Raw genomic sequence first — 15,896 nt, 5'->3', positions numbered from 1 at the left:
TTAATGTAAATACTAAACGTAATTGAGTTCCAAAACATTTTTAAAATCATTGCCTGAGCTTTGAGCTAACACCATTGGCAATGCATCACATTTATTTACAAAATTATTCGAGGTTGTCACAAGATATGCAGAATGGCGTCATCGCGAAAATAACCGCAAGGCACAAGTACTAAACGTAGCCAAGTTCCAAAACTTCTTTAAAATCATCGCCAGGCTTCGAGCTTTATTGCCATTGCATCAAACTTTACAAAATTATTCAAGGTTTTTACAAATTATTCGGCATGGCTTCAGCATAGCAAAAAAGCTCTCCTAGTCTTTTTACATTAGAATCAACTCCATCAATCTCTAATACCGAAGCCAAGGACGATCATGATTCTGATCTGGACATTATGGCATGTATTTGATTTGCAGTGCAGATACGTTTTTCCATAATCAACTGCATTAGTTAATTCTTTTGTTTAAAAACTGATCGCTTTCATCAAATACTTCAGCTATTGTTTTTGTACTTCCTCAACACTCCTTAGTTTTTTTTTTGTGTTTACTGCAGATTGAGAATGAAACAACCTACTCCGATTACGAAAACTAGACAAGTAGTAATATTCATCAAGGCAGGAATATTGGCAGAGAGGCAACCAGTCAACCTAGACCCCTTTGACAACAACTCCTTGATATCGCTGTAGCAAACATGATTAAATTATATATTTTATTTCATGTATAGATATATGATAATTTATTACAAACCTTAGTGGACAAATAAAATATTTCAAATACAAATAAAATTTTACAAACGATGAATGGAATCAATATAAACAGTTTAGTCCATATGGCGGTTGTCTAGCAATAAAATTAAACTGGTACTCTTGATATGTGAATACTAGCGTGTAATGGTGCTTTCTGACTAGTTATTTTGGTAATAGCAGCTCTGTCGCTGTCACGGGTAGGTGTTGAAGGCAATCCTCTCGCTACTACATGGCTGCTAAGGAAGTTATCATCAGAACTCTCCTCGTGGCTTACTATTGCAAAGTTCTGCCGGTTGGCCAAATATTTGTGCTCGTAAAGGCGCTTTTGTTCCTTTTTTAAAACAGATATATATTATCCTCGTAAGTAGCTGCGGTCACTTCTACCTCAATTTCCAGACCTCCCTGAATAATTGGTGATCTTCTAAGAATGACATATACCGCCCTTGCAGTCATTGTGCTTGCGTGTATGATGAAAAAGCTCTCTCTCTCACTAAAACAAATAATGAAGCGGTAGGGATGGAAAAAATAGATATTGCGTTTTACCGAAGAACTAAAGTAAAATTCAACTAATTTAGTAAATGGTTTTGAAAAAACTCATTACTTACCACAAATTGTTGGTTCATCAAAGGCCTCCAAATCTATGAATATTCGTGATAACCTCTGAACGCAGCAAAAAATTTATAGCTTATCATGATCGACCCGTAGTTGTAAGCTAAATAGAAACCGAAACACGCGGTTTGCGCATGCGTAGGGTTAACTCTATTGCTAGCGGCAATAGAGTTAACTCTTCATAGAGAGTGACAGTGTTCAGTCGCGAATAAATTAATCCGCGAATAGCATGAAAAAGGCATTTTTCGCGAAATTTAACTTCGCAAATAAATTCATCCTGAAGGGTAAGTTGTGGTGTCAAGGACATGGCTTAAACCTAGGCCTACTTTGCAACAGTAACCTGAATATTAACTGGCACCCGTTAGGTTTTATTTAATTTTGCTCTTCCAATCGGGCGATGTAATTACAGAGAGGAGATATTGATAAATAACTGCAGTGCAATTCTCCAGACCACTCCTTCATTTTTATACACCGATTAAATATTTAGCATCACACCGCTTTCTGGAAGCTACAAAAATGGTTTAGATTGCACTATCATGGGCTATTATGCACTACTGGGAAAATGTGAAAGCTTGGAGATACCATAAAACCTCTATTTGAAAGCCATGGCGGTGTATTTTTAACCCTTCTCATATAGTGGCATTTCACTAGAGGTGCCGGTCAAATAGAGGGTGGCGCTGCATTTTTTGACTAACTCGTCGAAATTTTGAGTAAATAAATTTAACTCTTTTACAGGTAAAGTGATGCTAATGTCACCTATATTTTGCACGCTCCTTTTGGCAGAGCAGCATTAATGCCGTCGGCCTCAGCATTTTAGCTAAACAGTTGTTCGTATACATGTACGTACCGACCAGTATACCTGTACAACCACAGTATACATGTACGTACCGACCAGTATACCTGTACCACCACAGTATACATGTACGTATCGACCAGTATACCTGTACCACCACAGTATACATGTACGTACCGACCAGTATACCTGTACCACCACAGTATACATGTACGCACCAACCAGTATACCTGTGCAACTACAGTATACACGTATGTACTGACCAGTATACCTGTACCACCACAGTATACATGTACGTACCGACCAGTATACCTGTACAACCACAGTATACATGTACGTACCGACCAGTATACCTGTACAACCACAGTATACATGTACGTACCGACCAGTATACCTGTACAACCACAGTATACATGTACGTACCGACCAGTATACCTGTACCACCACAGCATACCTGTAGACCAGACCAGTATACATGTAAGTATCAGACCGAGTCAGACAAGGAACTACGTTGACTAAAGAAATAATAGCCAGATATAGTTCTTAATTATGTCGATGTCACTTTGAAAGTTTCAAAGAAAAATCCATAGAGCTTTGCGGTTAGAAGATTCGATACACCATATCAATGTAAACATTGTTACATCATATTATTACATCATATTTATTACATTGTACAGCAATCTTCAGCCTTCATCAGAATGCTTTGAAGTCTTCAGTTAAGATTGTAAACCACATTATGAATGAGTCTGAAGACAATGAATCGGATTTAGACCATACCGACTTCAAATCAGAGTGTAGTCCTGATGATTGTAACAATCAATCTTCTCAGGTACAGAGTCACTAAAACTGTGGCAATCAGTAGAGCAACAGCGAAAGAATTAATTGTTATTATTACAACCCAGTCATTATTAGTACAATTTTGTAAACACTTTTCTACTGATCACTTTCTATTATGCGTTCATAAAGATTAAAGCATGTTACAATGGCAGTCAAATAGAGGTGGCATTCAATTAAAATGTGGCGCTCTATTTTTAACCCTTCTCCTATAGTGGCATTCTATTAGAGGTGGCATTGAAATACAGGTGGGGTTTACGTAGGGGTTTTTATGGTACATGGTAAATTTCGCTTCAAGGAAATTAGGTTGAAAAAGATAACTTTAAACATTGTGAGTTAAGCATATTAAAACTAGATGATTTCTGAATAAAACTTCTCGTAACAGTGAGAAATGTTCATCACAAATCATCTAGTTATGCATGCTATATACATGCATAGATAATATACATATGAAGTATATATATAATATACATATGAAGTATATATTATATATATAATATACATATGAAGTATATATATAATATACATATGAAGTATATATATAATATACATATGAAGTATATATATAATATACATATGAAGTATATACATATGAAGTATATATATAATATACATATGAAGTATATACATATATATATAATATACATATGAAGTATACATAATATACATATGAAGTACATATATATATATATATATATATATATATATATATATATATATATATATATATATATATATATATGTGTGTGCATAGCTTTTAGTCTGATACTTGACTATCAGCATGTATGAACACTCGAGCTGTTCGATGTCTACCTGCACTATGCATTCAATTTCAGAATTGTTTTCTCCTGAAAACTGAATGAAACCGAATCTTCATTTGTTACTTCGGTTTACTAGGATGGGCATTATAAATCGCATCGTACCGATATTTGTATATTTATTAATAAACTAGAAATTCCCTTGTTATGCAGCCCATGACCAAAGTCATATTGAAAAAAAGGGTACTGCTGGTTGAGAAATGCAATATTAGCAGTCAAATGGCACTGCAATGCAATAGGAGAACTGCAACAGGAGAACTGCAATAGCTGCAATGGTAGCTGTGATGTACTGGGTGTTATTATGTACAACAAATAGCATTAATGAAAGGAAAATATTATGTTTATATCTCTCCCCTGCAATAGGAGAAAAGCAATATTAGAAGTAAAATGGCAAGCTGCTGTGTAATATACACAGTTTGAAAGTTGGTTGTGTTAAATGTAGAATAGTTTTGACAGCGATCTGTAACCAAAGCGAAGAGATGGGTCATGATCACAGAAACCATGGTTAAATCAGATGTGTGAGATTTAGAGTTATCTACGCTAGCAGGAGGAGAAAAATCTGTAATTTTGCAAAAAAAATGTGATTCCAGCTTTATTACAGCAGATTTTATGGTCAGTAAACTGAATACATGTTTACATTTAGAGCAAAAACCTAATGCTGAGAAAACGGGTGTTAAAGTTTGAGAAACGAAAACCAATGCACAATTTTGTTTACATTTCAAAACGTCATAGCAACTAATATCAATAAGTTGTGATATTTATTTAAATTTTTGTATTTACGAGGTCTGATCCAAAAGTTTCCGGAATGTAGTTGTATATCCGCACGAACAACCCACTGCAGGGTTGTCTGGGAAACACCTCTGGAATGTTGTCACAAAATTTCAGGTTGCTATGACAATGTGTTCTCATGTAAGGCGACGATATGTCAAGGTCTGTCCAGTGCTTCCGTCGAGTTTTTAACAAATTTATCGTCATGTCTAATCAACCGGAACAGCGTATTTGCATTAAGTTTTGTGCGAAAATAGGGAAAACAAGTACTCAGACAGTTGAAATGTTAACTAATTAAGTGGAAAAAACATAAATTTTTGAGTGGAATTCTATGACAACCAACTGAAATCTAAACAGATTTCAGTTGGTTGTCATAGAAATAGCTGTATAATTATAAGAAAATGTATTACTTAATTTTGCAGATATTAAAAACGGCTTGTCAGTACCGCGATATGGGGCAAAGTCGTAGTATCATCAACAAAATCTTTAGAAAAATAATTACAGTAACATATTGCACACCATCGGTCACTGTATACTTCGATCTTGTAAATTGGAATGATTATTCTTATAATCAAATCTTAAAAAAATCAAATAATTATTCTTATAATTAAATATTGTAATAACCTTATAAGAATCGTTAGAAAATATCATCATCATTTCCTTTACTTTAACTGCTTTGGAAATCAGTTGGAATACCAAAGTACTCAAAAGTATCCAAAATGTCAGTTACTCTGAAATGGCAAAAAAGAAACGATTATATTTCAGTACTTCTACGTTAATTCCAGAAACCTTCAGCAATTCGACAATGCTATAGACCGGTGAAATGTGCACATTATTTTTTCGTGAAATGTGAATGACTTAATGGTTCTATTCTCTGTCACTCATCGTGTCGTTTTCCGGCCTTAATTTTAATAAAAATCAGGCTTGGCAAGTTTTAATAACGATTTTTGGCCAAATTAATCTGTCTTTTTGTGTATAATCCGATCAGATGGGTAAGTTTTAATATACTGTCGACAATTTACAAAGACTTGGTAACATATTTAAATAGGCTTATATGCGCTTTGTATCGTTATTATACTTAGACGACTCTACACAAAAATGGTTAAATTTGTTGATGAGATTTCAATACAAGGGTTTGCGACGTTGTTGATGAATAATTTTTGTGAGTTGTGTGCACATACATTTATCGTACACGTACATATATTTACGTGTTTGGTCGTGGGATTAACCAATACAATTTGAAAAATGTTATCCTCTTTAAAATTTTATGAATCAACATCAAATTAATTAATTTAAAAACAATTGAATATATATAAATAAATAAAATATAATATGCTAAAGACCAATACAATCAATGAAGAATGCCATAATAAGATATTACAAATATAAGCCTATTAACAACAAAACATCACATGAGTTAATTTGGCATGAGTCAAGACTATTGCTACAATTTGGATTAAAAAAACTCTAAACACAATTGCTGACCGATCACTGCTCACAGAAATTTGCTCAAGAAGCTGCTGCGTGGGCATGCTCAAACACTGAATCGAATCGTGATGTAAAATTTGGTTCATACCTACTGTCTTCTCCTTCTGAATTGATGAACCGAGAGAGAACAACTCTCGAAAAGTGGAATGCACTCTAATCGCTATCCAACGTTATTATATATTACTAGCACCCGGCTGTCCAATATGCTGTGAGAGTGGCTGTATACAGCACAGAGAATACGTATATGCACAATTATTCTAAAATACTGTCAGGTGAATGGCCGGTGTAGGCGGTAGCAGGGTGGGTGGTAAAACTAATTGTCGCAGGTTCGAATGCCGTCCAATTCAGTTTTAACATCCAACTGTGGCTTTGGACGGACGTGGTTATAAATAAAGTAAAGATGTTGATATCTTTGTTTACTATACCACGTCTGATTTTATTAATTTACTATCAATAAGAGTAACAACAATAATAGTCGTACAACATTTGATGATGCGCAGATTTGATTTGAAAACATTTGGCTAAATTTTGCTAATTAAGACCTACACGGAGCATATGCACTTCCTGTAATACGATGTTCAATAATTGTGAGAGATCCTGTTAAACCAAACAAAACATGGCGATTTGTAAGACGACCACAAAAGTTGGCAATTGTCACCACCTACCTGACTCTGAATGTTAGCTACTTTGCTCCAAGAGAATTCAAACTCATTAACCGGCACCTTAGCCTGCTTCAGGTAGCGAATGAACCCTAGTTCCTCAGGTTGGATGATTAGAAGGGCATTACCGACTCCCCCCTCTCCTCTTGCAGTACGGCCAACTCTATGAATGTATTCCTGCAGCAGGAGCAATGATTAAAAATCATTTGATGGTGTTAATGAGTATGATAAATTTCAATATTATTAGGGGGCAGAAACTGCATTTTCTCTCATATGGCCAGGTAAAATATAATCTCAATCATAACAATCTTAAATTTTAAACTTTTGTGTGAATTTAAATTGTAAGAAGATTTTAAAATGTTATCGCCGTCGTCGGCTTATCATGAAGGTTTCCGTTATAATTTCAGTGTTAATAGTTCCAGTTTTAGAACAACCCATATAGGGCAAATGGCATTAGCAGAGAGCAGCCAGCAAGTTCACAATGCTGGATCACAAAGTATCCAACTGGCTTCCACTCATCTGCCACTTATCTAAATGCCGACAAGATCGGCATTTAGATATTATATGTGAGGTGTTGGTGCCGGTTGGTGCACACGCTGGTTACATACTCACTGGTTCCATGATCAGCTGAGTGACTAATGAGACTTGTCACCCTCCACCCAGTCCTCACCTAAAATGAACTAATTAAACACACATACTTTCTAAAACATGTCAACCAGCTACAGACGTATCATCTTAGCAGAGCTCTATGTTAACATATTCAAATGCTAACACGAAGATGCTATCTATAATAAATGGCACGGTTGCTTTATCACCTTTGGGTCATCTGGTGGATCATACTGGACTATCCAATCGACAGCAGGGATGTCGAGACCTCTCGCTGCTACATCCGTACATATGAGTATTGACTCCTTGGCACTGCAGAATTTATAGAAAGTCTGTGTTCTCTTTGTCTGCTTCTGTTTTCCCTGCCAAGAGAAGACTTAGGACATAATATACCTGTAACACCTGCCAAAATGTGACGGTTGCAAAATGCTTCTCTGGTACTTCTGGTTCGCTATACAACCTAAGCAAAACAAATTGAAAAAATTACACTATATAATTGTTCTATGCCAAGCAACTCCATTTAGTAAAATCAGTAAAGACACAAAAAACATGCCATTGGTTAACTACATTAAGGTACATATGGTGTGTCTAGAAAACTAGAGAACAGCCCAATAAAAATATTCAACTTCCTAGAAAACATCAAGGATTGTTTACCATTCGAAAAGTTTGGTAAACAATAACGAAAACAGAATGAATGAGGAAACAATTTATTAACTTTTAGTAAAAAAAGCAATTGTTCAGATAAAACAAAACATTTTCCTAGTGATTCTCCTAAGACTCTCATTCTAACACAATCTTTACTGCTTGTAAATTGTTGTGACGCTGCTAAACTGCTAAAAGACTCCGATTTGCAGTTTGCTGCAGATCGGAGTCTTCTAGCAGTTTAGCATTTTCAGATCGGAGTCTGTTGTTTTTTTATTAGTGTAGCAGGCTAAAACACGGTTTTCTGCTAAATATTTGATATGTAAAAAGTACCTGAAGTTTCCAATTTTTTAACAAAAGATCGGCCAATACCGATTCAGATAATTAAAGGTTGACTTGCAACAAAATTCACATTACAGTTATTTGATGTGAAAAGATTCACCATGTCTTACTCTGTTGTGTTGTAGGTGCAAAATATGTGGAAATGTGATTACAAGCTCTTAAAAGCTCAAAACTAACAGTTAATCGCAGCCACACAAGACCGCCGCAGTTTGGATTCTCTTTCCAAAACGGCTCAAATGTGACGTAGCCGTGGTAGATGGTTTCTGTTTACACTTTCATGCAACCTTATTCGTCGAAATATTTTCTCATGTTTGGTCAAATTTGGTCATCGTCTTGTCACGTATGTTCTCACGTGAATTGAAAGGCCAATAAAAAGCTATACCCTAGGACACTTATATTTCGCTAGTATTTAGTTTCGTGAGTAGCACAGAGTAAAATTTCGCTGCAACTTAATTTCGCGGCTCTGATGAGTGCGAAAATATAGTGATGTGAAAATAAATGCAGTGGAAAAAGCAGGTTACATTCCTCAGGTCCAGTTTGCTAATAAGAAAAAAATTCAATTTGGTACTAGTTCGTATTTGTAAACCACAGGTTGAAATGTGTGGGTGAGATCGGCAATTCAATTTGATCACTTGCTGCCATTTGTTTCTTAGACTATCAATGATGTCTAGGTCCCTCCCGCCGTGACTTTCACACTCGAATCCCAAGAAGAAGAAAATAGATAGGTGACAACCAACTTCACAACCAAAACTGTATAACCCTTACGCTGTCATAAACGCATTTATGCGTTTTCTAGGGGCCACTGCCATAAACGCATTTTTGGACTTTCTCAGCAATTGTCTGGTAACCTGATTTTATTATTTGTTGACCACATAACCCACGGTCTTTAAGTGTATTATGAAATTGACTGTGTTGTCCGAAGATTTCTCTATAAAATCAGCTTAAAACAACGAAGCAATTTAAAACTTTTGTTTGAGAATTTCTAATCTAAAAACGAACATTTTTCTGTGAATTTATTAACTACCCCGCACGAGTCATAAAACAGGTAATTAGTTGTTGATGAAATAATAGCCAATTTAGATTTTCGTGATTATACAGATAATTAAAGTAAAACTTGAAAAAAACTGTATACATATCATGAAGCAATATCGGCAATTTCGGTAAAATGGCTGGCACTAGGCCGGTAGTGAATTTGTACATGGCTGGCAGTGGAAGAGATAATGTGGTTGGACCTGATGAGGGTTGATATTGTTTTTGGTTGGTAATAAAATTCATCACTACAATAATTATTCTGCAATTTTATGACTTCACCTACCAGACTTTCATCCTCATCAGTTACAAATTCGGTGACTAAACTGATACAATCTTAATTTGCTTTGCCATGCTGCTCAGTCGGTGTATTAGCTATAATGAGTTTACCAGAAATTTCCCATTGATCCCAACCACAGACGAAAATTGCCTGCATTTCTAATATGACGATTTTATTGTGGATATCAATGAACAAAGCTATTTAACTTCGCGTTTTCGCTCGTTCATTATGATAGTTTAGTTTCACTCAATTTCACTCATTTTTTTCCATAAATACAAACAAATACATCAATATTTATATTTTCTTTGCATTATATTTATATTTGCATAATAAAATTAACAGTTATCTATGTAACACAAAAGATCTGAATCCGGTATCTGAATCGGATTATTTTTCAATAAGAATCGGTATATCGAATCGGTATCTGAATCGGCTGGTGAAATTAGAATGGGGGCATCTTTAGTAAAAACTTCTAAAATTAAATTTCAAGTCAATGACCTTTTGCAGTTGCAAATCCAATCAGATTCCATGATCCAATCAAAAATACTCTAGCTATTTAATGTCAGATAATAAATACGCTACGAATGAGATTCATCACACATCATCTCCGTAGTAAACTGATTCGTGATTGGCTAGAACAGGCTTTTACTTGGAATAAAATGTTACTAAGTTTATATTTAACCCTTTCGCAGGCAAGTTTTTTGGGCAATTTGAGACCCCTTGGGCAGATTAATTTTTCAAAAATTGATCTAAAAAAAATCATTGATAAACTTTTATTTATGATATTGTATATGCGTATTGTGTTTTTTTTATACCGGTGAATACAAATAAATATTTATAAGTCAAACTCTGATATAAGTGTTTCTTTAGCTATAGTGATTTTGGAAGCATTCGCCCTTGCAGAGGCCTACACAACAGTCTTGACATCATGTGCTTATTATTGTTCCTCTATAGCTTTGCCTATAGCCTTTGGAGGACGCCATGACAGTAAGAGAAAGTTGTTGGACCCTGGGAAAATATTCAGAAATATGTAACAGAAACATAAACTACTAACAAAAATCCCTATTTTATTCAAATACGTTTTTATTTCAGATTTTTAGTTCGTTTAATATTGCAAAAACGATCATTTTTTTTCTCAAAATGGCTAATTTTTGATTGCTAACAGAGACCAATATATTTTAGTTTACTATTAGTAAAAAAATTAAATAAAAAACGCAATAAGCTAACCAGAAATTAATTTATAAAAGACGTTCGGGTGGCGACATAATAGTCGCTCTGCCCATTGGCGTCAGTATCGCGAAACCACAATAATGTCGCTCTGCCTGTAAAAAAGGGTTAATGTCAGTCATGCAATCCTTGTCAGAAAATGTGAAAACTACACATGCAGTCAGCATGTAGGAGCTCATACAATTAGGTGATAATAAAACTCACATGAATACACTGGACAGGAATGTCTATATAGTTTAAGAGTTCATGTAGAAACTTGACTTCCATACAGCTTGAACAGAAAACCATCACCTTCTTCTTGCGGTTTCTCTTGAGGAAAGTAAAAAGTAGCAAGAATCTCTTGTCAGAAGGTGTAATCACATAGCCCTAAAACCAGAGATGATATAGCCCTAAAACCAGAAAAGATATAGCCCTAAAACCAGAGACAATATAGCCCTAAAACCAGTGACCATATAGCCCTAAAACCAGTGACCATAGAGCGCGAAAACCAGTGACCATATAGCCCTAAAACCAGTGACCATAGAGCGCGAAAACCAGTGACCACATAACCCTAAAACCAGTGACCATATAGTATGTTCTAATGAGATGATAGCTGAATGTATAGAACAATTGAACAAACACCCAGTTATTCTACTGAATATTACTACTTGTGCGGGCATAGCATAATAATTCTGATATTTATATAAACCAGCTGAGTGCCCGGAGTTGCTCGGGTAATAAAAGTCTTTGGACAAAAAAGTTATTTTTATTTAACATTAACTATTCTAACTTTTAAACTTCATATCATGAGAAAAGTATTTTTGTGTAGTTCAAATAAACTTGAAAAAAAAACTGTAAAGGTTTTCAAACTTTTTCAAGCAACTGTAACTTTTAGATTTCATAACTTGAACGAAGTGTTTCATTAAAATAAATTGAGAGAAAAAATAAAAATGTAAAGGTTTTTAAATATAAATGTGAAATCATTAGCAAGTAATGGCTAAATATGGTCTGTTTTGCTACGATTACAATGAAAAGTCATTTGGTATACAATTATATGATTTTAGTTTGTTTCAGTGTTAGCATGCGAAAAATGGCAAGGTAATTTTCGCATGCCAACACTGAAATGCCAATGTTGGCATGTATTTTCGCATGCAAGTGTTGGCAAGCGTAAATATTGTAGGCTATTAGCCGTACATAGTGGTATAGAAACCCATAGTAATTATCTAATGCAATCACTTCCTGTTAAAAATCACCATCATTAAAAAATAATAGCAAAACAATATATCAACCTTTGTAACTATAGTTACCTAGTAACTTAGTAACTATAGTTACCTACAATAACTTTAGTGCATTGGTGGTCATGATTTGCAATATAATATAACATTACAATGTACTGCGTGGAGAGTTCTTATCTTTGAGAGAGACGTGTAACATAAACGCTGAATCTATATACATGTATCTCTAAGTGTTGGTGTGTAGGTGCTTCGAGCTATAGTTATTTTAATCGTAGCATTAATATCCCAAGGATTTGAACTCACAGAGATAGCAACCTCAAGTTTAAAACCCAAGCGCTCTACCACTGAGCCATTACCATCATGATTGCAGGTGTTATTATACACATAACGTATCCTATAACACGTTAACTATTTTAGCATTGCGCCCACGAGTTACGATGCCCCGATTAAGAAATATTTTGGAAGTCAAGTATATGCAACACGACGCTTCTTCGTATTTTCTGTTAGGGCAAATTTCTTCTGCCCCACAATAATAATTTATATCGAACCTAAAACTTGGCGATTTGTGTAGTGATCATATAATGTACATTATTAAAATATGTACGTCGCTGATTATAGGTATCAATAGCCATTATACCAGTATATCCGGTATACATCATAATAAAAACGATTATAATAAAATACTATAATAAAACTTCTGCTAAAAGTTTGAAGTTTACTAAAATACATGCTTAAACTTTTTTCAAGTACAGTGAAACACGGAAAACTCAAACTTCAAGGGACAGAGCAAAAGTGTTCGAGTTACTAGAGCGTTCAAGTTATCAGGACAGTCATAAGTGCACGTATTTATCAGTAGATACATGTACATATACAAACTATATATCAATCAAAAGCATAGATTGCTTGTTGCAAGTTAAAGGGTCTCTCGTGTGAAGTTTTAAATATTTTTAATCAGAAAGTATAGATATTTTACTATCACTTGAGATTTGTTTGTTGCTTTAGGTGATGTGACTGCCAGGACGTTCTCAGATTAAAATTGGCAAAACTTGATCGCGGTTAAAACGCTCAGAAAAAATACATACGTATTTTTCTACCGAGCGTTTTAACCAAGATCAATTTTGCATTAAGTCAGTTATTACAAAACTGCTTTACTATTAAAAAACTATGATCAATTTTGCCGATATTACTTTAAAGTTATCCAAATTTTACCTCGCTTTTCTTGATTTTGGAGGGATTATCGCTAAGCGGATGTTTGGTAAAATTTGATTTTTGCAAACGTTTAGAAAAGTCGTTAATGAAAATATTTGCCGATGTTGGTAATAACGAGGCCTAAGAACTACTAAAAGTCGATGTTTATCTCTATGGCTTGGAATAAAGTGATATTCTAAAGCGATAGTAACAACCGTCTCGGTAGCCGTTTGGCAAAAAACTGTTCGAGTTAACAGAGTTTCGGTAGAGTTATCTAAAGCCATTTATCATTGCGTGGGAACGGACCAAGCAAATCCATTCGAGTTAACCATGTGTTCGATATATCCGAGGGCGATTTATCCGAGTTTAACTGTATGTGTTTAGTAAACTAAAATCATTTAAATTAAATTAAACATTATGTTATGTTATGTTAATTATGTTACACGTTTGTCTCCAAGGTAAGAACTCTCCACCCAGTACATTGTAATGTTATATTATCTTGCAGACCATAACCACAAAATGCACTAAAGTCATCTTAAGTACTTATAGTTAGTAATGTTAACATAGTATTTTGGTACTATTTTTAACGATGATGATTTTTATCAGGAGGTGATTGCATTAGATAATGACAATGGGTTTTCATACCACTCTATGAACGTCTATAGCCTATGACATTTTGGCATACCAACACTGAAACAAACTGAAATCATAATTGTATACCAAATAATTTTTTATTGTAATCGTAGCGAAATAGACTATATTCAGCCAATACTTGCTAATGATTTTACATTTAAAGGCTTTTACATTTTTATTTTTCCTTCTAATTTAGTTCAACGAAACACTTCATTCAAAATATGAAGTTTTAAACTTACAGTTGTTTATTTATTTTTAATTTCGTTGTCCTGCACAAAACCTCTCATGATATGAAGTTTTAAAGTTACAGTTGTTTTACAAAGTTTTAAAACCTTTTCAGTTGTTTTTATTTTCTCTCTTAATTTATTTCAACTGCACTTCTCTCGTGATACGTAGTTTGAAAGTTAGAATGGTAAATGTTGTTACACTTTGTTATATGTTACAATGTTAATGTTGTTTGTAAATGTTGTTACAATTGTTGTTATATGTTAAATACAAATAAATTTCAGTCCAAAGATTTTCTTATTACCCGGGCAATGCCGGTTAGTACAGCTAGTAGCTTGCTAAGCGCATACTTGAAAGAAGTTTTACTAAGTATTTTAGTAAACTTCAAACTAAATTTTTATCATTTATCCATATGCAAATACATTTTTTTCATAACGGATAACGCTGAACTCGCCATAGCGAGCAACGTATTCTCTTAATAACATATATAATCAGTACACAAATTGCCAAATTTTAATTTCGAAAGAATAATCATTGATATCGTGTGGCAGAAAAAATCGCCCTAACGAAAAAACATCGTTTCCTAGAGTTAATCAAAAAATATTTTATAACAGAGGCATCGTAATGTGTGGCCGCAATGCTCAAATAGTACATGAATTAGCGTGTGCGTATGCTATATGGTATATGGCAAGGTCTTTGATCAATATCCTTGTAATAATAGCTCAGTGCTAGAGAGCGAACATTCAAATTTTGCGGTTGCAATTTCCGTGAGTTCATATCCATCGGAACACGAATTTTTAATTTCAAGATTTTATTAGCTATAGCTGGACATACACAGACACACAAACTTTGAGAAATATATATACAATGTATATATATATTTCTCAAATATGTTTTCTAGGAAGTTTGATACTTTTAGTGGGCTGTTGTCTAATTTTCGAAAGTGTTATATATATACATTTATATAGATAACACTTTCAATGAGTTTGTAAATTTGTGAAAAAGGAAAGTTTAGCCAAGTGTGGGCGGAGTATGTCGTTCCGAGTCACTACCTTTATTAAACGTCGGTGCCTACGAGAGTGTATGACTAAAATATCCTGCACATACTGCTAACAAAGATCTTTATTGGGAAAACAGATCGACATTGATCAAAGCACTTAACAACTCAGGCAAGCGTCTTTAGAACATGACCAATTCTTTTAATACTTTATTTAAAGACTTATTAAAAGACTTACTAAAAGACTCATGAAAAGACTCATGAAAAGACTTATTAAAAGACTCATGAAAAGACTTTATGAAAAGACTTATTAAAAGACTGGGTGAGACAGTGGATGCTTAAGCTGGGGACTAATACTCAAGAAAACTATAGCCAGCGACAGGAAGACATGCTTGGAATGACCTGACATCTCCTGATTTACATGTAAGACTCTGCTCAACAACACAGTGCAAATTGACAGTAGAAGTATACCTGCTGCAGGCCGCTGACAGTAGAATGCTGTTCAAACTCTTCGACATCGATGTAAATAGGACGTTTCTTCAGTGATATCCTAGCTAGATCTTCTGTCTTCTTTGTTTGGGTTGCAGAAAAAAGCATGGTTTGCCTTGTTTCTGCAAAGACAATAATCAGATGTATCTGAGAACAGAGTATATTATACAAAGAAGGTTCGATCTGACCGACTGCTTTGAAAACTGGCATATAGCTGGGTATCTGTATAATATTAACCAACTGTTCATATTGCTAGGTATCTGTATAATAATCACCAACTGTTCATATTGCTAGGTATCCGTATAATACTTAACT

General features: G+C 34.4%; 1 protein-coding gene across 2 annotated transcripts in view; it reads right to left on the bottom strand.

Moving 5' to 3' along the window:
* The window catches only part of LOC137403580 (uncharacterized), a 51,765-nt gene that overhangs the window by 8,574 nt on the left and 27,295 nt on the right, over positions 1-15,896 (bottom strand). For both annotated transcript variants that reach the window (XM_068089543.1, XM_068089542.1), the window contains exons 10-13: positions 15,564-15,703; positions 11,040-11,201; positions 7,525-7,677; positions 6,716-6,886 (exon numbers count right to left, since the gene is read on the bottom strand). In XM_068089543.1, the coding sequence (XP_067945644.1) occupies positions 6,716-6,886; positions 7,525-7,677; positions 11,040-11,201; positions 15,564-15,703 (626 nt within the window). The remainder of the gene's footprint in view (positions 1-6,715; positions 6,887-7,524; positions 7,678-11,039; positions 11,202-15,563; positions 15,704-15,896) is intronic.

Source organism: Watersipora subatra, chromosome 9, assembly GCF_963576615.1.
Source record: "Watersipora subatra chromosome 9, tzWatSuba1.1, whole genome shotgun sequence".
In the NCBI taxonomy this organism is placed as follows: Eukaryota; Metazoa; Bryozoa; class Gymnolaemata; order Cheilostomatida; family Watersiporidae; genus Watersipora; species Watersipora subatra.
The sequence above is the reverse complement of the archived record's forward strand: the minus strand, read 5'-3'. Positions and strand labels throughout refer to the sequence as shown.